The sequence below is a fragment of the Rana temporaria genome, chromosome 1 (genome assembly GCF_905171775.1).
Source record: "Rana temporaria chromosome 1, aRanTem1.1, whole genome shotgun sequence".
Lineage (NCBI taxonomy): Eukaryota > Metazoa > Chordata > Amphibia > Anura > Ranidae > Rana > Rana temporaria.
The window spans coordinates 523,711,312-523,736,291 of NC_053489.1; the positions used below are offsets into that span (position 1 = coordinate 523,711,312).

Consider the following 24,980-nt stretch of genomic DNA (forward strand, 5'->3'; position numbering starts at 1 on the left):
GTTGGAACCCCGCTTTAACAGTTCTATTATTGTTTTCTAGAAAAAAAATCCTCTATTAGTACCAAGCCAGTCCTTAAAGAGAGTCTAAAAAAATGTGGAAACCAGTTGAAAATAACGGTGCCCATCAAACATTGTAGAAAGGTACACACCTTGGACAAGTCTCTAAAATTGCTTGGAAGAGTAAGGTCCAGCTCTTCTGATTCATAGTTTGTGATGACCCAAGGAAATACTGGATACTGATTTAAGTCATTGTAGGTCCGTCCTGTAAAGACAGCATATTTAGATTTGTGTGGTGTACAGAATCTGATACCACTGACTAGAAATGCATTTCTATATTTTAGGATACACATGAAAAATATATAAAATAATATAAAAACGTGTTTAAAGGTAATACAGCGGCCATATTACCAGCTATTGTGTTTAGAAACATCAAGTATTCAAAGTTTGAAATTTCTCTGTGCTGCCAACGCTGAGTCATATTTGATGCTTTAAATATCTGCCGAGCAGTAGCTAGGGAGATGCGCCTGCCAAGAAAAAAAGACATGCAAATTTCCAGTTAAAAAATAGAAAAGGTGTTGAGAACATGTTAATTCCCTCAAACTGAGGAAAACATAAGCAAAGCTTTGTTTAGAGACATTTGTATACATCACACACAGAGAACAGTGACAGACATATCTATTAACTTATTTAACAGTGTCTGAGTCGGACAAGCCAATTATTAAATCCCCTGTGTTTTAAAAAAAAAACATAGTATGCTTAAAGAGACTGTTACTATTTAACAAAATCACTATGTAAAAAAAGGTCACGACACAGCAGTGACCCAGGAGTTGGTGGGAGGAGTCAAAGGGCCCAGTTGGGGGGCACACTACCAGACAAGTTTTGTATAGCAGTTCTGCAAGAGAGGAGACTATAAAACCACTGTATTTTACAGTTCTGTTACATTGTTACATTGAGCACACCCCTCACATTTTTGTAAATATTTTATTATATCTTTTGAGGTGACAACACTGAAAAAAATTACACTTTTCTACAATGTAAAGTAGTGAGTGTACAGCTTGTATAACAGTGTAAGTTTGCTGTCCCCCTCAAAATAACAACACAGCCATTAACGTCTAAACTGCTAAGTAAAAAATGTCCAAATTGGCCACCATTATTTTCCAGCATTGCCTTAACCCTCTTGGGCATGGAGTTCATCAAAGCTTCACAGGTTGCCACTGGAGTCCTCTTCCACTCCTTCATGATGGCATCACAAAGATGAATGTTAGAGACCTATAGCTCCTCCACCTTCGGTTTGAGGATGCTCCACAGATGCTCAGAAAGGTTAAGGTCTGGGCCAGTCCCTCACCTTTACCCTCAGCTTCTTTAGCTTGGTAGTGGTCGCCTTGGAGGTGTGTTTGGGGTCATTCTGTTGAAATACTGCCCTGTGGCCCAGTCTCTGAAGGGAGAGGATCATGCTCTGCTTCACTATGTCACAGTACATGTTGGCATTAATGGTTCCCCCAATGAACTATAGCTCTCCAGTGCCGGCAGCACTTATGCAGCCCCAGACCATGCTTGACTGTAGGCAAGACACACCTGTCTTTGTACGCCTGGTTGCCGCCACGCACGCTTGACACCATCTGAACCAAACACGTTTATCTTGGTCTCATCAGACCACATGACCTGGTTCCAGTAATCCATGTCCTTAGTCTGCTTGTCTTCAGCAAACTGTTTGCGGGCTTTCTTGTGCATCATCTTTAGACGAGGCTTCCTTCTGGGATGCTGTACCATGCAGACCAATTTGATGTAATGTGCGGCGTATGGTCTGAGCACTGACAGGCTGACCCCCCACACCTTCAAACTTTGCAGCAATGCTGGCAGCATACGTCTTGGACAACCTCTGGATATGATGCTGAGCATGTGCACTCAACTTCTTTGCTCGACCATGGCGAGGTCTGTTCTGAGTGGAACCGGTCTTGTTAAACCGCTGTATGGTCTTGACCACCATGCTGCAGCTCAGTTTCAGGGTCGTGGCAATCTTCTTATAGTCTAGGCCATCTTTATGTAGAGCAACAATCGATTTTTTTCAGATAGTTCTTTGCAATGAGGTGCCATGTTGAACTTCCAGTGACCAGTATGAGAAAGTGAGAGCAATAACACCAAATTTAACACACCTGCTCCCCATTCACACCTGAGACCTTTCTTATAACACTAACGAGTCACATGACACCGGGGAGGGAAAATGGCTAATTGGGACTAATGTGGACATTTTCACTTAGGGGTGTACTCACTTTTGTTGCTAGCCGTTTAGACATTAATAGCTGTATGTTGAGTTATTTTGATGGGACAGCACATTTACACTGTTATACAAGCTGTACACCTTCTACTTTACATTGTAGCAAAGTGTTATCTCATGAAAAGATATAATAAAATATTTACAAAAATGTGAGGATTAGGCATGAGCCTCTTGTAATACTCTGCACATCAGTACTTAGGATGGTAAAGGGAGGGGCCGCAGTTAGGTTCCCTCAGTTCTGTTGAGGTGCTAATGAGCTGGTAAGGAACATTCTGACAGTAGATCAAAGGGGTGTCTTATCACTGTGCTGCTTCTTCACTAACTAATCTCACACTGCACTAGTATTGATTTGTGTGGATCAAATAAAAAATAAGTGTATACTTGTAAAAAATTCCTTGGGAGAAACCCAAGGAAAACACTGCACTAACACGTGATAATTAAATAGTGATGAGTGACAAAAGCAGCTAGTACCTATTGCTCATAATACCCAAAGCAAAAAAAAAAAACGTACATACAAAAGAGGTACAGCTTGGTCCATCCCCGACGACGTCTTACGACGAAACGTACGTAGGAGTGGCCAACGCGTACCTCGTCATCGCTTGTGCGGAGAGAGCTATACACACTGAGAACAGCCATCAGGATTCGATTGGCAGCACGCGCTGGGGTTTATGACAAGCCGTATTTTATCTACTGAATTGTAAGTGCAATCCTTTTTCATTAAAAGACCTTTACATGCAGTACTTCACCATGGAGCTATTTTTTGTTCTTTCTTCCTCGAACATATGAGCGTATCTTCCTCATTTATCTGGAGTTTTGGAGCAGTTGATGATCTGATCCTTTCAACCTGCTGGTTTATAGTCCACTTGAGAGGACTTTAAAACATCTCTGGGCTCAAACTGACCGCGTTAAAAACGGTCAGGGGATCTGGTAAGCAGATTGAAATACCATCACACGGGTGTTTTCTTTTGGTGGAAGATTAGGAATTTCGTTCATCTTACCTTTCACTTTTGGACTTTCTTCACTGATTTTCATCATTATTGCCATTATTAATTAGATTCAATTATTGATTGGTGGAGGATCAGCGATTTTCCTTTTTTTCACCCTTGGACATTGTATGGACTTTTTATCATTATTTTTTGTTGTTTTTCAATTAAGCCACAGATTTTTTGATTTTTTCATATTTTGTTTTATTTGGTTCACTCACTTTTTATTTCACTTACTTTAGCGCTGTACCTTCTTTTGTATATAAGTGTATACTTAAAATGGAACTAAAAAGTCTAAGTAAAAAAAACCTGCTAGCTTTTTATTGCAAAAGAGTCAATAAAATAAACTTGCATGCCTGCTCACAGTATTCTCTAAAATGTACACCGAGATGCACATAAACAGCTCAGTTTACATTCCGTGTATGGCGCTTGTGTGCCAGGATGACCGAATGCCTGGCCACACACAGGTGATGCATCATTCTGCACCAGCCAATTACGATGGCCGATGACCAGCACCTGGAAGAGGCTTGGGAGAAAATACTGATAAGAGAATTTGCGGTGTTGGAGCAGAGGTAATGAGGACTTTAGTTCCATATAAGCAGCCTGTTACTTAATTTTTTTTTTTATTGCAATTACGTTACCATTATTAAAAAAAAAAAAATGAGCTTGGTGCTCAAATTAAACCACACTAAGTGCATCAGTATACATAAACAATAAAAGATGAAAACGTAAACATAAAATAAAAAGTAGTTTACTGCAGTTATGTCTCTTCTTCACTCCAGGGGTGGGTCGGAGCCTGTGCTGACATTATAGTGTGTGCTGGAGCTGGTAGCAGAGGCACTGGTTATCTGTATTGATGTTCACATTACGCTAATAAGTGAGTAGATATACAGTATTTTTGTCCAATAAATGTAGTGGTTTTACACAATGGATGTTGTCATTTTTCTTGGTGGCTGTGATACTGCTGCAGTGGAGATGAGACACACAACTCTATCGAGTGCAGTTGCGCTCTGTGGTTCCTCTGTGAAGATTCATCAACAAGGTTCACACACGTCTGAGCTTGTTTAGACTATAACTTGGGGTCTTGAATTTTGGTAAGAGGCTTTAGTTGCACTTGAATCTACTTTGTAAAGATTGTTTTTCACTCTGACATTAGAGAGTACATTTATGCTGACCAATATAAAAATCTAATTTACTGTGATTAACAGGGGGTTCACATTGAATGCAACTTCATCTGAAATCGCACAATTTTAAATCCACGTGTCGGGTGCGACTTTGAACACATCTGCGTAAATTCATGGACAGACGTCTATTAAAGTTGCACAGGAAATTGCCAAAAGTAGTGCATGTGCTACTTTTTCAAATTGATTCAGCACTACAAAGTCGGCGTTGCATCAATTTAAACAGTGTCATTGCCAGCAATAGTATGCGACTTGTCTAAAGTCGCTCCAATGTGAACAGGAGCTTAATGCTCAAAAGACAGTAAAACACAAAATGTCAATGGGTGTAGCAAACTGAAGGCTGATTTGCCTATGATAATCTGCTAACAGTCCTCAATTTTAATAGACCTCTAGTACTGATCTGATGCACCACAGTGGCAGATTCTGTGCAAAAACAGTTGGCAAAATTATCATCTCTTCAGCCTATCAACAGAAGAAGAGAAACTGCACTTCTGAAACAGAAGTGGAAAAACACTGAATAAGAAAGCTTATGGCAAAATACACACATTTCCTAACACTATAAATCATGTCTGGGTGAACGTGGTACAGCTTTTTAATGGTTATTGCTTGTGCACTTTCCTTCATAAATATTTATAACGGGTATATGCATAATTCATGGGTTGCGTATCGTCATTTAAAACCCAGCACTGTTTATATTTTATACTCTTATTTAACTTCACTTTCATAAAATATAATAAAAAGAAAAATAATCAGCACATGCAACAAAATTTAAAGCTGTAGTATACCCAAAAACAAAAATATAACAAATTGCAGCTTACCAAGCATTAGTTGGGGTGGCTGCATTCGTTTTATTTTTTAGGCTTTTTTACCTCCATTTTCACCTGGTGATCTGGCCCAAAACACACCTCCTCCTATATTAGAGTGCTCACACTGAATGCATGCACACAGCAACATTGTCAATCTGGTGGAATGGGGTTTTAAGCAGTTACAAGTTTTGATCCTTTTGGGATAAACAAAAAGATTAAATAAAAAAAAACTGGTCTTTGTAAGCACCCCTGACAATGGTAAAGGGTTTGTCTCAACCCTTTAACTGCTACATCTGCAGGACAGAATATTCTGTTGAAAATCAACAGACTTACGGTCAGAATTACCAGATGACAATGAGAAAACAAACCAAAAAATGTAACTAAAGTAACCATCACACCAAAGTACTGGTAAGCTGCATTATATTATATTTTTGCTTTTGGGGTTATAACCACCTTACTGCACTGTAGAGTAGTTCAAAACTCAATTATAAAGTCAATACAAAAGATGGATGTTAAAGTTTATTTTTGGTAGAAAGGGTAAAGATCACTACAATAAATTCCTTGTGTGTCACAGTAATACAGAGTATGGTAGCCCAATATAAATCCCCAATTGTTCACCTGGTTTGAGGAAGCCCAAAATTCGTGCCGATTCCAACTCTGGGGAGGCAGTGAACTACTTTTTTCACTGTAGATTGGTCCGGAAAGTTGAACATGACTGCAACTGTACATAAGAAACAACACGCATTAATATTTTTTAAATTTGAAAAAGTTTGAAAAATTAAAAGGGTTTAATGCCTTAAAATTCAAAAACAACGCGTTACTTTTTTTTACAGTAATTGTAGGGCTTAAGAAATTGGATCCATGAAAACAGGATAAAAAAATTGCAGAAGTGGCACAAATTAATGTCTCGAGGAAAAAACAACTTAACTGACTTATGAAGAAAATAACGTACCTTTCACCCTAAATATTGCAAAAAATTACAATGTTTTTCATAAACATCAATTTTACTATACAAGATCCATACCCCTATTTAGAAAATAATATATTGAACGATTAAATATATTGCTGGGGGGTTTTCACCTTCCTCTGGATCAACTGTGGGTATGGGATTTTATCATTTTTTTTTATTATTTATTTATTGGTTGAACTAGATGGACTTGTGTCTTTTTTCATCCTAACTGTGCAACTATAACCATGAAAACCAACAAATTAATTACACTCGCATTTTATCAACCACAAGATACTTCCTGCAGCTTATGCGTTACAGTTCAATTTCATGGAAACAAGTGCATTTAACCAGTAAGTTTCTAAGGATATCATGTAAACATTGCAATCCTGCTGAAATCAGTAAGGCCCTTTTCACACCGATGCAGTGTGGGTGCAATGCAGTGTACCCATGGTTTTCGTGTCAGTTTACTGTGCTTTGTCATAGACTTCTATTATGTGCCTCGGTTTTCAGTTATAAAAGCACACCAAAAGTCCTGCATGCAGGTGTTTGGGTGCTCTTTATGAAAGTGCGCCGAAACATGGGGGACAAAATAAAAGTCTTTGGCAAAGTGCAGCCAAACACACAGGAAAACAATGGGTACACGGCACTGCAGGAGAAGTGTGGCAGCTCACTGTGAAAGGGGCCTAAGTTCATCATCCAACAATGTTAGCAGGGCAGTAGTGGGAATTTACTTCCTGGTGCCTGAGCTGTGTAACCTCCTTTCCCTTCCTCTGCTTAATTTTGCAGCAATTACATTCAAACTTTAAGGGTCCGTTTCACAATAGGTGTATTGGGACTATGCTAAGCAGCTTTGCCCATTGTAAGGCTGGGTTTACACTGATGTGGCCGCAAGTCAAAGCAGGAGGTCCAGTGCGTCCCTGTTCACTGATTAAGGTCCAAATTTTTGCCTAATTTTGCACCTGAAACTGAGCCAAAGATGCACAGGACCCTTTTTCAATGTGGACGGCGGCCACCCCAGAGCTGTGTGAACTGGCTCCATTGAGACCCGGTTACACTTTCCAGTCATGCGAATTGGATGCGGGAAAAGCACATCCAATTTGCATCAGTGTGAACCCAGCCTCATTGCATAGCAAGACAAGGCAAAAAAAAATTGTTCCTTCCTCAGGCCAGTTCACACCACCAGAAAATGTGCTGAAAAAAGGACAGCATGCAGGACTTTTTTCAGGACAGTCTGATATGACGTAATCCAATAGAACTTAATAAATTGTCTGGTATAACCAATATCACTGCTTCAACAAAGCAAAAGGGTTGGAAGAAAGTGAAAGTGATGTGCTAATTTCATTAAAATCCATCAATAGTGCTTCAAAAACAGATTTTTACTGTTGTGGTTCTAAAAAAAAAAAAGGGAGTGAAAAAGCTGCAGGCAAAATGCATAGAATACAAAGTACAGGTGATCACTTTCCTTTTTTGGGTAGTTTGGTTTCTTAAAAACCCCAATTAAGTAGGAAAAACAGAATGCCATAAAAGTAAGCTACTTTCACAGGAAAGATTCCCTAATATAAAAAAAAACACATATGAGCCTTTTTAAGAACTATGCCAAGCAGCTTTGCCCATTGTAAGGCTGGGTTTACACGGATGTGGCCGCGGGTCAAAGCAGGAGGTCCAGTGCGTCCCTGTTCACTGATTAAGGTCCACATTTTTGGAGTGCTTCTAACAGCTTTTTCAGGAATATTTGCCAGAAGCACACATGGTAGTATTATTCAAAGGTCTGCATCCTCATATATTCCCTGATATTTTCCATTATTGTAGCTGTATAAACCACATACAACAGGCATAGATAGATTACAATCTGCTAAGCTTTTTTATGACCTCAGTAACATTTACCTCAAAATGAATGAAAGATAGGAGTATGTATTTATTCTTTTAGATATACAATTTGAAATTGCAAATTCAATTGAAAAACCACCAGTTTAGTAAATACAATTTTATAAAAGTGTGTTGTGTTTTTAAAAATAAATAGAAAAAAAGAGACTTACACATACAGTGCTAAATATTTATATACGGTACATGGGAACGTTCACATTTGCATGAGAAGGCTCTGCCTCCTGCTGATTGCCTCATTTCACTAATAAGGTCTCTCTGGTTTAAAACAGAATCTCTGCAGTCTCTAATGATGAGACAACTTACATACCACCTGGTAGCCAGGCACCATGTCATCTTTGTAAAAGTTGTGACATGAAACAGACTTGTAGTTTTCAGTCATAGCAATTGATACACAAAAATAACAAGTACAGTAATTTGGTATTGCTGACATGTGTGATTTTTTATTTATTTTTTATTGTGTACACACTTGAAATTACCTGTCTGCATTATACTTCGATTACGCAATGCTATACAGAAAGAAGCTGCTTCTTGTTTATGATCATTATAATTTTTAGCTCCACATGGCAGAAATGCAATGACATTGTGAATAGTGCACACAATATTTATAATTTACAGATTTAGCAGACAATAACCCAATTATTTGGGAAATATATTAACATGACTCACTTTTCCAGTTTTATATATATCATATATAATACAAGGAATATAGACAAACTGTGTACTTTGACCATAGGTCTCTATTTGCCCCTTTGTATAACTATTTTCTTCTTTTTTAATTATGCTTATGTAATACAATGTATATAATTTTGTAATACCAATTTCCATAGATTTTTGTTGGTATTTTTTTTAACTCATTTAAGGGAGGTGGTGCATATAGTGAATCCTCAAACCTCTATTATTGAATGTATTATTTTATGCAACCCAATACCCCCCCCCACCCCCACACACACACACACTTCCCAGCTCAACACTGCCCTAGTAGCAAGATTAGGATCAGTGCACAAATAAGGGACTAACAGTGCCTCAATGAAATTAAAAAGTTGAAGGTGTCACTGGATAGAAAAAAATTCCCCAAGTCTATGGTGTCACTGAAAATAAAAATGTCCCAGAGTCTGTGGTGTCGCTGGAAGGAAAAAATGTCCCAGAGGCATTGGTTTCGCTAAAAAGGTCCATGAGTCAGTAGCGTCACTGGAAAGCAAAATTGTGCCCTCATTATTGGTGTCACTGAAAGGAAATAATGTTCCCAAACTGGTGCTTTCACTGTAAGGGAAAAATGCCCCTGAGTCAGCGGTGTTACTGAAAGAAACACCACTACAAAGTGCCTGTGTTACTCCACCTCCCCAGTTCAGAGCATTTCCTTCAGCCCTACCCTACCCCACCTAATAAAAGGTTATCACTAGGGAGGAGCTCTGGTCTAAAACCTTTCTGAGCTATCCTGAGAAGCTGTCAAAGCCCACAGCCAATCATAGGTGGAGGCTTTGCCCACTGTGCAGCCACACATATACAGGCCCCCTGCATATGTGTGGCTATGGGCATGGAATGCCTCTGCTGCCCATGACTGGCTGTTGGCTTTGACAACTTCCCTGGCAGGATAGCTCAGGTGGGTTTAGACTCATGTTCGAATACACATAAAGCTCATCACTACTCATCCATCCCTAATCAATGTGCAGTTCTCTCCCAAACCCACTCCCTCCACCCTTCCAATCCAACTGCAAAGCTATTCCACCCACCCCTGTCCTCAGTGCATGAGAAGTGGCTGCCAGGAGGCTGGGCTGTCATGCTTTGGGTGAGCGCTTCTGGTTCTGACAGCCCAGCCTCCTGGAAGTTGCTATTACTGCACACTAGGTGGTGTTGGTTCTCGTAAACAGAAGCTGCCACATGAAGTTGGGTTCTGTTTTTTGTTTTAAATGACAGGGGTAAGTGCTGGGCTAGTCTCGGAGTTGAAGGTACATAGTTTCTCCACGCCCTGGAAGAATAAAAATGCCAAACCCGCTTCATACAGAGACACAAGGCCCTGGGCATGTGGCCTTTCTACAATCTAATGATCACAGGTGTCAGAGATTGTTTTCAGTGATCAAAAGAGCCCTGAGACATAATGTCATCCATGAGTTAAACTGAAAAACTAAATATTTAATCTTTGTGACACTGAAATAGAATTTGCATAATAATTTGGAACAGGGTGTATATCAGATAAAAAAATTTACTTTTACCTTAAGTATTTGGAAAAAGCAGGAAAGAAAATGAAAAACATTTTTTTTACATAAAGTTGTGTATTACTTCTAACACGCAGTATAGGCATACTTAGAATTACACAAAACACATTCTGCTACTCCTGAGTATGGCGATCCTGCAGACTTTTCAACAGCCTAGCCACACAGAGGTGCCCAAAATCCAAACAGCACCTTTTGGCTTTCTAGTGGCATAAAGTATGCATCCAATAATGATCAGGGACAATGCAACTGGTGTGGCAGTGACCAGGGACACTAACGGGTGTGGCACCGATTATGGACACTGTAACTGGTGTGGCGATGATAATGGACAATATGACTGGTATGGCAGTGATTAGGGAAACTAACAGGTGTGGCAGTGTTTAAGGACAATATGACTGGTGAGGAGGTGATCAGAAATACTGAGACTGGTGCAGCGATTATTACGCACACTGACCGGCGAGAAAAATAAATAAATATTTTTACTGTCACCAGAGCATTGCTGTGCTACCTTATTGACACTGTACTACTCTGGGGGTTTTTTCTTTTTTACACCAATTGTTTATGATGATCACTGTCCTAAGCAAATCGGTAAAAGACTGTGTAAAGTTTTAATTCATGAAACCATCTGTATTACCGTGATTGGTCACAGCTATCACATGGTACAGGGCTGCTGTGACTTACCCCGGCCTAATCACACAGTTCACACAGTAGTAAACAATAGTAGTAAACAAGTAGTAAACAATAACATCATTGTTTATTACTGTTCATGCGCCCATTGTGATTGGACACATCGATCACATGGTACCAGGGCCTATCACAGCGGGCCAGAATAATGATCGATGATTGCCTGTGTCCACAGGTCACAGAACCCACTGCTGCCTGCGCTAGAGTGTGCACGAGTGAGCGTTGCGGGAGGACGTATTGGGTGTGTCCACCCAAATCGGCGCTGCTCCCATCTGGCCATAGTGATTAAAGCATATCTATGTTCAAATGTAAAATCATATATTCATTTCCATATGGTATTTTAATTACTTCTAGCCTACTTATCTTAATCTGAATGGTCTGTAAGTTTCTAGACTTTCAAAAGATCCCCACACATTTACTTCCTTGAATTATGTGACACATATTTACTATGCCCTGCTAGTATGCACTGCTGTGTCACAGAATTCATAACTTATCTTCTAAACTACAGAGGAGCAGAGAGGAGGAGTAGTCAAATTCAGAAATCATAGCTAGACAGCAAAGGACCATGGGATACACAGTCATGAGAAAATTTAAGTAAATAGCATAAACAGCAGTGGATAAGCTGCAAAGCATGTAAGAAATCCAGAAGTTGTTGAAAGAGATGGCCATATATCAGGCAGCAGTAACAACATAAAAGGAGATTTTTCAAGTAAACTTTTATTGGACTGTATTGCTAGACTCGCAAAATCCTTTAGCAGGTAATGCAAATTTTCATATTTATATATTTTTAATGCTTGCCTGGAGTTCAGCTTCAATAAAAAGTTATTATATGTGTTCCCAATATGCAACAGCACATGGGTGTAGCTGTGCAGTTAGTTCAGGCTTCTCTAAACATGGTTGGTATGCGACTTTGCGCAAGCCTTCCCTTCCCACATTTGTAAAAGTTAAACGTGCTTCCTCTGCATTTTTGTTTGTATGCATTGTCAAACAAATGTTTATGGCTATACAACATATTCTATACACATGTCATAGAAAGTTATAATTCAATTTTACTGGGTAAATGATGACTGTTTACAATGACAAAGTAGGACCTATGCTACTCTATCACAAGTTTAACCCGTCAGACATACGGTATATAATGTAACCATTTTTTTCCCTTTGCAGTCAATAAAATGTATTGTAAGGTCTGACTACATGTGTTTGAACTAAAATTATATTTTTTATGTGTGTATATATGACATTATATTTAGTATCATTCCAAAAAATATTGATACAATACCCAGATCCCTGCCTATTTTAGCTTGTAAACCACATTCAAATACAAATATACTGGTAAGAGAATAATATTAATACTAATTTTTTTATGTGTTTTAACCGGAGGTTGTAGTAGGTGGAAATCCCACCAAGCTACTAATACAACGCCTATTCCCCCAAAGATCGGGACGCAGTGTAAAATCTACAAAAAACAGTACAATGATTTGCAAACCTCATAATCCCACATTTTATTCCCAATAAACTGTATAAAACATATGTTAAAAACTGAGAAAATGTGCAAGTTTAAGAAAAAAATAGGGTCGTTTTGAAATTGATGGCAGCAGTGTGTCTCAAAAAAGTTGTGACAGGGGTAGGTTTGCAATGGTATAGTATCGCCTCTTTATTTAAAAACACCCTGTAAACATCTAAACACAGAGGAGACCAGTTGCGGGAGTTTGGGAAGAGGAATGTTGTCTCATTCTTGCCCGATATAGGATTTTAACTGCTCAACAATCCCAGGTTTTCTTTGTTGTTTTTTTTCATTTCAAGATGTACCAAATATTTTCAATTGGTGAAATATCTGGACTGCAGGTAAGCCAGTTAAGACGCTTCTAATACGAAGCCATGCTGTTGTCATAGAAGCAGTTTTTGGTTTAGCCCTCTTCTGCTGAAATATGCAAGACCTTCCCTGAAAAATACTTAATTTAGATGAGAGCATAATGCTGCTCTAAAACCTTGATATCTCGTTCAGCATTGATAGTGCCTTTCCAGACATGAAAGCTGTCCATTCCATAAGCATTAATGTACCCCCATACCATCAGAGATGCAGACTAACTTTTGAACTGAGTGCTGATAACATGCCAGAAGGTCCCTTTAGTCCAGAGGACATGGCAACCATGGGTGCCAAAAACAATGTAAAATTTTGATTTGTCGGACCACAGAACAATTTTCCACTTTACAAATGACAATTTTAAATGACTAGTGATAGTCCTTAGTGATCTATAAGTCTCCCTGGACCAATGCACTCACCAGAAAGTGCTGTTGCACAAGTCATGGGCAGCAAACTGGGCTCAAAGGTATCATCCAGATTCAATGATGTAAGCTTGGAGACAGTCTTCCAGGAGTGATGGCCTTCTGGAGATGACAGCCACCAGGTCAACAGCCTTTGAGAACAGCAGATGCATGGCAGCACTTTGTGGATTGGATGCTCACCAAAATGCAAAGAGATTGATAATAGTGTAGTATTAAAAAAAAAAGGAATATGAAAAGGTGAAACACTACTGTGTGTTCAACCATTAAAAGGGTGTAATGTCTGGATCAAATGGCTGTGAAAAGACTAAAGCAGCATATAGGCATAGTGAAAAAGCACTAAAAAACAGCAGTTTACACTCAAAGGAAGGGAATTTCCAGTGAAGAAATCACCAGAGGTGTGTCCCACCACCATATAATATGGCTGTACATAGATGTGAACAGCAAGTAAGCACCATACAAATCACCATATCCCCACAATGTGCACCACTAGGGCTTCAACTACAATTATTTTCATAATAGATTAGTTGGCCAATTATTGTTTCGATTAATCGGATAATGGCCTAAAAAAAAAAGAAAAAAAAAAAGAATTTAAAAAAAAAATTTGGGCCAATTTGTTGTTGGGCAGATTAAAAAACACAAATTGCCGCAAAAACACATTACATGCTTTTCTGCAGCTTCTCCATTGAAGTATATTGAACCGAAAAAAACAAAAATAGCACCGTTTTGCGTTAAAGCGCCCTTGCGCTTTCCAAATACGCAGCCGCTGAAAAAAAATCATGGATGTGAACGTGTCCCATAGGAAAACATGTAAATGAACTGTAGTGTGTTTCTGCAAAAAGCACAAAAAAAAAAGAAGAGGTGTGAACCCAGGCATTAGATGTTTAGTAACATAATGGGGTTAAAAAAACAAAAATAAGTACAAAAAGAGCAAATAAATCGCTACTGTAAGGGGTTAATTTTTTTACTGTGGGACAGTGAAAGTAATATTTACAGTAGCAATTTGCGTTTTTTGTACTATAAAGGGCTAATTTTAGTTATTTTTAACCCCATTATGTTACTGGCCGATTAATCGATTTTGAAAATTGTAATCGATTAATTTCATTATCGATTAGTTGTCGATTAATCGATTAGTTGTTTCAGCCCTATGCACCACTATATAATGCGCTCACCAGATCAGACGGCTGCACAAAAATGTGAACAGCAAGTGGGCATTCGTGAGCCACACTCTTGCCCTTTAAGGAAAAATCCTCACACAGAGGCACTGACCAAGTATGCGATATACAGTATCATCAATGGATAATGGGACTGTATGGGACAAATGTTCACCAAAGACAGAACCAAGATGAAGGTATATACAGTAGTGTACTAATTACTGGGGATGTGGATTAAAAACAGGTAAGTACAACAGAATCCAGAACTTACAGCTAAGGCCACCGCAAACAAAATCATGCGGCGGCAATGATGTCAGCACTCTTTCTCCACCCAACTAGTTTCACACTCTAGCGCATCCTTAGTGGTCAAAAGGGGGGATTGCGCTGAGGATGTGCTACAGCGTGAAACTAGTTAGGTGGAAAAAAAGAGTGCTTTAAGGGGTTGTAAAGGAATTTTTTTTTTCATAATAAGCATCCTTTACCTGCAGACATTCCTCTTTTCACTTCCTCATTGTTCGTTTTTGCTCAGAATTTGCTCTATTTCTTCTCTGTTCTGTTCACTTCCTGCTTGTCTGATTTTACTGACCACCGTGAAGGGAGGCTTTACTGCGGTGGTCAGTGATGTGCTCACCCCCTCCTGGGAACTTTATCTGTGCGGCAGGACGCTCTATACATGTTAGAGACTTCAAGGAGGTGTGAATTACTGGGCGTGCCGCAGTTCATACTGGGAAATGTAGTTCTTACATGAACGAGCGATGCAAACCAGGAAGTGAATGAGAGAACAGAAACTAGAATGCCGGAGGTGATATAGATGAAGGAATTTAATAGGTATTTACTTGTTTTTTAACAGAATCATTACACTATTCTGTCTGTCTACCTTGCAGACATTAATTTTAGGCAATTTTTTTTTCCCTTTACAACTCCTTTACAGTCCCATTATCGATTGATGCGGCTGTACATCACATTCCTGGACTGTTGTGTTTTAGTGCTTATTCACTATGCCCATATGGTGCTTTAGTCTTTGCACCACCCTTTGATTTAGGCATTACACCATTTTAATGTTTGAGCACACAGTGGTGTTTCACCTTTCAAGTATACAAATATTGAATTTTTTTAAAAAAAATACTACATCATTATCAATCTCTTGGACTTTTGGTGAGCATCCATTCCACAAAGTCCTGTCATCCATCTGCTGTTCTCAAAGGCTTTTGTCATTCCCAGAAGGCCATTACTCGTGGGAGTCTGTCCCCAGGGTTACCTCATTGAATACTTTTAAACCTAGTTTGCTGAGATGACTTGTGCATCAACACTTTCTGGGGAGTGCATTGGATTAGTGGTGGGACACATTGAAGCACTTTGTTGGAGTGGTCCAAACAGACTTACAGATCACTAAGGACTATCACTAGTTAGGATTGACATTTACATATGATCCATTTTTTGTTATTTATTTACATTTTATTTTACAAAATGATAACATTTTTGGTGTTATATATACACAATTATCTAATCGCTGAAACTCTTTTTTCTTTATAAGTGATATTTAGAAGCATTCCTGAGCCTATACAGTAATGTCCAAAGATCACTGCATCCAATATTGTGATTGGCCTTGTCCCTTGCACACAGAGATCCCATTGCGGACTCCTGCATCGATCACCTGGAGGGATAAGGGCTACAGCAACTTATATGCGGGCAAACACATGCTTCAGGTCACACACTCGACCTAATTTTCAGACAAAATCTGAAATTAAGCATTTTAGAAAATGAACCATTGCCATGGACAGACCACCATGCAATCAATTTCATAATCTCCAAAATTCCCCCAGTGATAAAAGCACCCAAGCCGGTGACAATACACTGGGCTAGATCTCAGAAGAAGCTCCATTCGGAACTCTTTAAATCTACCTTGGGAAACAGAATCAAAACAATCCATCCACATCAAACAGCCGCAGATACACTGGATGCCATAAACGCAGCCCTGCTACAGTCAGCCGATTTAGTAGCACCGAAACGCAAAGCCTGCATTCGAAAAAGAAAGTCTGGCTGGTTCAACAACCAGCTGTCGCTTCTGAAGCAAGAGCGCAGAAGGGCGGAAGCCGCCTGGAAAAGAAGCCCTACAGAGGATAACCTCATCATCTACAAGGCAATAACAACATGATATCATAAAGAAATCTTCAAAGCCAAGAAACATCATTTTTCTATGGCGATTAACAGCGCCCTAAACCGCCCCCGCGAACTCTTCAAGATGGTCACCCAGACCATGAATCCAGGAAGTCCCCAACTCAGACACCCAAGAGTTCTGTAATGAACTATCGGATTTCTTCATCAACAAAATTGAAAGAATCCGGGAAAGCATCCTGCAAAACAATACCCCCCTCAACCCCACCGTCAATCAACCACAAAACACCCACAGAAACGCTCTACAATCAACAAAGTTCACTCTGGAACCGATCTCTATCGATACCACAAAAAATATCATTGGTGCTTTGCGGAACAGCACATCGCCCAATGATATCATCCCCACCAAACTGCTGAAGGAATGTGCCGACATCCTGGCACCACCCATCACACAGCTTATAAACCAGTCATTTAAGGAAGGCACAGTGCCATCCCTGTTGAAAGAGGGCACAATCCAGCCCATCTTGAAAAAACCTAACCTGGATCCCAAGGACCCAACTCACCGCCGTCCCATAACAGGCCTAAATGTTCTCTCCAAGATAATGGAGAAAGTAGTGGTACAACAGCTGCAACAGCATCTAGATACCCACAATCTACTGGATCCATTATAATCAGGCTTCCGTCCCGGACACGGGACAGAAACGGCCTTACTCAAAATATGGGACGATGCCCTCGAGGCCGCAGACGAAGGAGAATCTTGTCTCCTGGTTCTGCTGGACCTAAGCGCAGCCTTTGACACGGTAGACCACAAACTGTTACTGATGCGACTAGCCAAGGTAGCAGAAGTCGCAGAAGGTGATTTACCATGGTTTTCTTCCTTTCTTGAAAACCGATCACAAACAGTTAAATTGGGTTCTTTCACGTCGGAAAAGCGCACGGTGTCATGTGGAGTCCCCCAAGGATCCCCCCTGTCACCGGTGCTTTTCAACATCTATCTTCGCCCTTTTTTTTTATATTATCAGTAGCCAAGAACTACTCTATCACTCTTATGCAGACGATACACAACTGTATTTTCGCATCTGCAACAAAAAGGATCATCATCCCAGTTTAGAGAAATGTCTCTTTTATAGAAAACTGGATGACAAAGAGTTATCTTAAACTCAACAGTTCAAAAACAGAACTCCTTATGTTTCACGCCAGCCGAAAGAGTCAACTGGCAACAATCTGGACACCCCCGCCCATTCTGGGCCAAATCATCACCCCTAGCTCCAAAGTCAAAAGTCTCGGGGTCATCTTCGACACCTTCATGACAATGGACGCACAAATAGGGTCAGTAGTCAGCGGAGCGCACCATCTGTTGCGCCTACTACGCAGACTTATTCCATTTATCCCCAAAGAAGACGTAGCAGTCGTGGTGGGAACAATCGTGAATTCCAGACTGGACTATGCTAACCTCGGACTCCCAAAGTACCAAATCTCCCGTCTGCAAGTCGTTCAGAATACGGCCGCCAGACTGGTGACTGGGAAAAAAAAATGGGAATCAATCTCACCTTCGTTGAGAACCCTTCACTGGCTGCCAGTAAAAGACAGAATTGCATTTAAAGCACTCTGCCTGACACACAAGTGCATCCATGGGAAGGCGCCGCAATATCTTTGCGACAAGATAGAACCTCACAATTCGAATCGCGTTCTGCGATCCACCGACCAAAATCTGGTCAGGGTACCAAAAACCAAATACAAGTCCAAAGGAGAAAGAAGGTTTGCTTTTCAGGGTCCTAGACTATGGAACGCTTTACCAACCAGCACTCGGTTGGAGGAAAACCACCTGACTTTCAGAAGACAGATCAAGACTCTGCTCTTTTGATGTCATGAGACACGAACAACTAGCGCCCAGAAGCGATTCAGTTCGCATGCGCCGCGCTTTATACGTTTTTCATTCATTCATTCATTCAGAGATCCAAATTCTCAAAACCATTTAATTATATTATGTAAATGTAGATGATGATATATTTAAAGCCTTTGCAAATTTTGAGGAACACTATTCTGGAGACTGTTGGACAATTTTTAGATGCAGGTTTTTACAGATTGGTGAACCTCTGCCATCTTAAAGTGGCTGTAAACACTTTACAACCACTTTTTACTACAGGTAAGCCTTAAAATAGGGCTTACCTGTAGCTACCATGGATGTCTCCTAAACCTGCACAGTTTAAGAGATATTCCTTGTATCAGCATTTGTCAGCATCATCGACACATGCGCACTGAAGCAACAGCTCGTTCGTGCCGTTGCTTCAGCTGACGTGCCATTACCGTTGGCTCCTGCTGAAGCATGCGATACCTGGAAGTAACTCCAGGGATATGTCGCTGGCCACATCGGTGTGTCAGGGCCACGCCAGGAGCTTCAATCTAAGGTAAATAGATCATAGCTTTTTTTTATACCCAATCAAGTTATTGACCTGTTGCCAATTAACCTAATTAGTTGCAACACATTATCCAGCTCTTCCTTGTAAGTTCCAGCTTTTTTTTTACCCCGTTCCAACTTTTTTGAGCCATGTTGCTGCCATAAATTTCAAAATTACCTTAATTTTTTCTTAAAATTGTACAATTTTTTAGTTTAAACATTTTATATGTTTTATGATTTTTATCGTGAATTAAATATGGGTTTATGAGATTTGAAAATCAATGCATTCTGTTCTTTGTAGATTTTACACAGCTTCCCAACTTTTTGAAAATTGGGGTTGTACAGTAGGTGACCGCGATATTGAGTCAATCTCGCTCCCTTTCTCGGCGAGATTGACCACCTACGAGCCCCGTCGCGGGAGCCAGCGCCGAGCCGGCTCACCGCGATGGGGAAAAAGCCATCATAGAAGTGACGGGGATCCGACTTGGATTCCCGCCAATTCTAGCCACGGCGTTTGGTATGAATCATGAGGGGGAACTCCACGCCAAATTTTAAATAAACAACCGGCATGGGTTCCCCCCAGGGGGCATACCAGGCCCTTAAGTCTGGTATGGATTGTAAGGAGAACCCCCTACACCAAAAAAACGGCGTGGGGGTCCCCCCACAATCCATACCAGACCCGTGTCCAAGCACGCTGCCCGGCCGGTCAGGAAAGGAGTGGGGACGAGCGAGCGCCCCCCCTCTGAGCCTTACCAGGCCGCATGCTCTCAATATGGGGGGTTGGGTGCTCTGGGGCAGGGGGGCACCCTGTGGCCCCCCCCACCCCAAAGCACCCTGTCTCTATGTTGATAAGGACAGGGCCTCTTCCCGACAACCCTGGCCGTTGGTTGTCGGGGTCTGCGGGCAGGGGGCTTATCAGTATCTGGGAGCCCCCTTTAATAAGGGGGCCCCCAGATACCGGCCCCCCACCCTAGGTGAATGAATATGGGGTACATCGTACCCCTACCCTATCACCTGGAAGAAAAATGTCAATAAAATAAACACACAACACAGGGTTTTAAAATAATTTATTAGTCAGCTCCGGGGGTCTTCTCCACTCTCCGGGGGTCTTCTCCACTCTCCGGAGGGTCTTCTTCCATCTTCTCCGCTGTCATCTTGGTGCTTCCCGGTTCTTCTCCTGCTCGCTCTCCTTTGCCTCCTTCTTCTTCAGGGCTGGCCGATGCTATCTTCATTTAAGCTCAATTACTAGCGACGGCACAAGCCCGCTCTTTGCCGTCTTCCGCCTTCTTCTTTTCTTCAGATGTTGACGTGTCGCTTCCTCCCGCTGTAATGCCGGGTACGCTGGCTTGCACCGATTTATATAGGCCTCTTATGACGTCACGGTCCCATCATGCCCGCAGACCCAGACAACCAACGGCCAGGGTTGTCGGGAAGAGGCCCTGTCCTTATCAACATGGGGACAGGGTGCTTTGGGGTGGGGGGGCCGCAGGGCGCCCCCCTGCCCCAGAGCACCCAACCCACCCATGTTGAGGGCATGCGGCCTGGTACGGCTCAGGAGGGGGGGTGCTCGCTCGTCCCCACTCCTTTCCTGGCCGGCCGGGCAGCGTGCTTGGATACGGGTCTGGAATGGATTGTGGGGGGACTCCCACACGTTTTTTTTCAGCGTAGGGGGTTCTCCTTACAATCCATACCATACTTAAGGGCCTGGTATGCCCCCTGGGGGGGAACCCATGCCGGTCTTCTGAGGAGGCGAGGAGGAAATTGATTTTTCTGTGTGATAAAAATCAAAAGACCTTGTGTTTTTCTGCTGTATGACCAACAGTGTCTGTCCAGCACTAGGCTGTGCCAGACTCCATAGATAGGTTCCTGTGTGGTGAAGATAGACACCCCAAGTGGCCAGGGCCAGTATAAGTTATATTTGTTTACCAGTACACTGGATATTATTTATTTGTGGATTTTATTGTTATTTATTTTCTTTGGTATATGTTTACAGCAGTGCTGCAATTTAAAGGAAAAACTTCTGTTTTGGTTGTGGGAACACATGTCAGTGCTAGCTGGCTGCTGACAATTTTTTGTAGTAGTACACTGGTGGTATCTATATTATCTGGATTGTAGCGCAAAGTGTTCAAACATTTGTGATATAGTCAAAAAATGTGATCAGAGTAGTTTGACATTATTTGCCCTTAGTAAAGCAATGCTGCTTTGGGCCAGCAAGTTGTGTTTTGAAGTGATCAATGATCCTCCTTTTTAAAAATGAGTCAATTAATTTGCCAAGAACAGATGTTAACCCCTTCATGCTGATTGCCTCCCGGCCCTTTAAGAGTTCTAAAAGTTGGATTGGGTACAATATTAGCTCTCCACTAGTCCTGGGGAACTTTTAGAAGAGATTGATTTAAAAGAATCAGTTAATGGTCCAACAACTATATCAAGAAGTTCTTTTAGAACTCTGGGATGATTTTTTTGATACTGGGAGGACACTTTGCACTGCCAACCTGTAATAATTGTAGGGTGCTTTTCTTTTCCAGCTTTCCTAACAATATTTCCTGAATGTGCTGGATGTAATCAATGATATTACAGTTGTTTTTTTATTTTGGAACTCTTTATATTTCTCTTTTAAAAAAACAATAAAAATGAAAACAGAAACTCTGGGATGAATACCATTAGTGGTTGTAAAGGTTCGATTACATTATTTTTTAAATAACAAACATATCATACTTACCTCCACTGTGCAGCTTGTTTTGCACAGAGTAGCCCTGAACAGCGTTTTCTGGGGTCCCTCCGCGACTCTCTCTGCCCCTCCCCGCTTCAGATAACCCCCTCTGGGAAGCGTTCTCCCAAGGGGGTTACCTTGTGGGCTCTCTCCTGAGTCCTGAAATCAGCGTCCATAGCCGCCAATGGCAGGACTCGGCCCCGCCCACAACATCATTAGAATTAAATGACAGCAACGGGAGCCAATCGCTGCGCTGCTCTCAATCTAACCAATGAAAAGCAGAGAAGCCCAAGCAAAGATCGAGCATTCACAACGCGGGACTTTCCAGGGCTCAGGTAAGTAAAACGGGGGGCTGGGGGGGGGGGGGGCGGTTGCACAGGGTAAAAAAACATGAACTTTTACAACCCCTTTAAGATTTAGGGGAGTCAGTTTCTCTGCTATTTATTAGTGTAAAATAAATTTAAATGAAAATCGTTTAAAATGGTTTTCTACATCCAGGGTTCCGTCAAAATAAGTGTTATACCCAGTTCATTTCCGTGATCCCATTGTATTTTTTTTTATTCTATCACTCTGTTCCAAAAAAAATAATCTCTTTTCTTAATAGGTTGAGTAATTTCCTCCACTTTCTGTGCTTTGGTGGCACTATTAATGTGCTTGGCCTCCTTTTGTCTGCTTTTATACACTTCTCTATCAATTGTCTAAACTTTTGTTACCTTGAATCCCATGTATTCTAATTTTTTCTTCTTCACTATCCCACTTCCTCTTTAGTGAACCATATTTTTTTCCCTTCCTTTTACTCTTACTAATATGATTTAATTTAAACCAAAGACATTGGTATTCACAAGAACCTACATTTTTTCCAATCTCAACTTCAGACAATCTATGGACATATCAGAAGGTTAGGCATCGAGAAGAGGGCAGAGATAAAAAAAAAAAAATTTTTTACATGTATAAAAGGTTCTTCACTATAATAACAGTTAAAGGGGTTGTAAAGGTAAAAAAAAAAAATCCCTAAATAGCTTCCTTTACCTTAGTGCAGTCCTCCTTCACTTACCTCATCCTTCCATTTTGCTTTTAAATGTCCTTATTTCTTCTGAGAAATCCTCACTTCCTGTTCTTCTGTCTGTAACTCCACACCGTAATGTGAGGCTTTCTTCCTGGTGTGGAGAGAGCCTCTTGAGAGGGAGGGGGCGAGCAGGAGTGTCAGGACGCTCTCTACTTTGCAGATAGAGAAAGGAGCTGTGTGTTAGTGGGCGTTCTGACTTGCCTGCTCGCCCCCTCAAGAGGCTTTCTTCACACCAGGGAGAAAGCCTTGCATTACTGTGTGTAGTTACAGACAGAACAGGAAGTGAGGATTTCTCAGAAGAAATAAGGACATTTAAAAGCAAAATCGAAGGATGAAGTAAGTGAAGGAGGACTGCACTAAGGTGAAGGAAGCTATTTGGGGATTTTTTTTTTTACCTTTACAGCCCCTTTAAATGTGAAATACTCTTTCACTAGAACTGGCTCTAGCAGTTTTAAATTGTGTTTATATACACTTTAAATGGCTGCTTATAAGTAATATATATATATATATATATATATATATATATATATATATATATATATATATATATATATATATATAAACAATGATCCAGTGGGTCATTTAACTGGGTCAGGAATACTTTTTTTTGCAAACTGGATCCCACTTTATAAGAGCTTTTCCTTTCTCTGGATAAACTTAAAGTTAATAGACACAGGTCTTATTTTTTATCCAAATATCATTTGGATTATTTCTGGGTTACTTATGTAAATTACATATAATACATTTTTAACATCCCCATCCCTTAAAAAAAACTTAAACATGCCCATGTTATGTTACCATTATGCGGTATTATGTACTAAGACATTACCTCTGTTTGCCATGAATATTTCCAGGGCTGTGTTCTGCAAAAGATATCGCCTTGAGAATACGGCACGGATTTCTGTGAAGAGCCATTTTCCATGCACTCCCTCAGTGTAGGCCAAAATCTGAAAGGACAAAAAAAAAATGTACTTAAAGCATTACAGTACAAACTTTTCCAATATGAAGCATTACTAAAATATAACGTGGCATTCTAATGCAGTACTGTGAACAGTAAGATTTAGTGAATATTTAAATATTTCCAGCTTCAAGTGGCTGTAATAAAACAGAGTATAAGTATTCTAACATAAAAAAATAATCACATTTACAGGAGTTCACCAAAACTGAAAATAACCGATGAGTGTTAGGAAAATGGAGGTAGCTACATATTTCTTATTCAGCAATGATTTTGCAAGAAAACCCCAGCCAGTTTAACAGTTGTCACTCAGTAACCTAGCAAATAATAATACAATGTCTGTGTGTGAAAATGGCCGTCTTAAGATTTTTGGAGAACACAATTCATATTTTGTTTAAAGGCTGTATCAGCTCTTCAATGGATTCAATATGACATATCTAAACCATTCCAGACTCAAGATGCTGAGATGACATGTTCAGTACAGACTTTAATAACCATTGCATATTTTCAATTCAATACATTTTTATTGGGTTTTACAATCCAATGTAATTTTTTGACCAGGTCAACTGCAATAAGAATTTAATGCAAGCTTTCAGGGCAGACATACAATTACAAGACCGACAATCCTGTGAACCATCATAGAACCTTACAAAGGTTTATGTGAAGAGCAACCAGAATGAATGTTATGGTGGAAAATTATGCATGTCAAAGATCTTGTTGGTTACAACTAGGGTTGTCCCGATACCACTTTTTTGAGACCGAGTACAAGTACCGATACTTTTTTTTCAAGTACTCGCCGATACCGAATACCGATACTTTTTTTAATGTCGTGTGACAGTGGCTTTTTTTTTTTTTACAGTGATATATATATATATATATTTTTAGGGGGGGGTAGTGGATTGTCAGTGTTTTTTTTATTTTTTACATTTTATTTTTTTTAATTATTTATTGCAAAAAAAATATATTTTTTTTAATCAGCCCTGTTGGGGGGGCTTTGGTGAGATGTCAGGGGTCTTAACAGACCTCTGACATCTCCCAATAAGACAGAGAAAGGGACTAGGGATACAGATTCCTCAGTCCCTTTCTCAGCAGCCTCAGCTGAAATGAATGGACAGGAGACAGAGGCTCCTGTCCATTCATAAACTGAAGCATCGTAAACACAGGTTACGATGCTTCAGTTATGTGAATGGACAGAGTCAGTGATCACAGGTAGGAGGCGGGTTTAGTGGCTCCTACCTCCGCTCTCCATCCTGACAAGGACAGAGGGAGTGGAGGACGACACGGAGGGGAAACATAGCGCAGAGGGGGACAGCAGCAGGAGGGGGGA

The 24,980-nt window shown here is 40.5% G+C and overlaps 1 protein-coding gene across 3 annotated transcripts in view; it reads right to left on the bottom strand.

The window, feature by feature from the left end:
- Positions 1–24,980, bottom strand: part of LRBA (LPS responsive beige-like anchor protein) — a 789,979-nt gene that overhangs the window by 211,561 nt on the left and 553,438 nt on the right. For all 3 annotated transcript variants that reach the window (XM_040331890.1, XM_040331889.1, XM_040331891.1), the window contains 4 exons: positions 23,528–23,645; positions 5,864–5,966; positions 409–524; positions 150–262 (listed from right to left, as the gene is read on the bottom strand). In XM_040331890.1, coding sequence (XP_040187824.1) covers positions 150–262; positions 409–524; positions 5,864–5,966; positions 23,528–23,645 — 450 coding nt within the window. The remainder of the gene's footprint in view (positions 1–149; positions 263–408; positions 525–5,863; positions 5,967–23,527; positions 23,646–24,980) is intronic.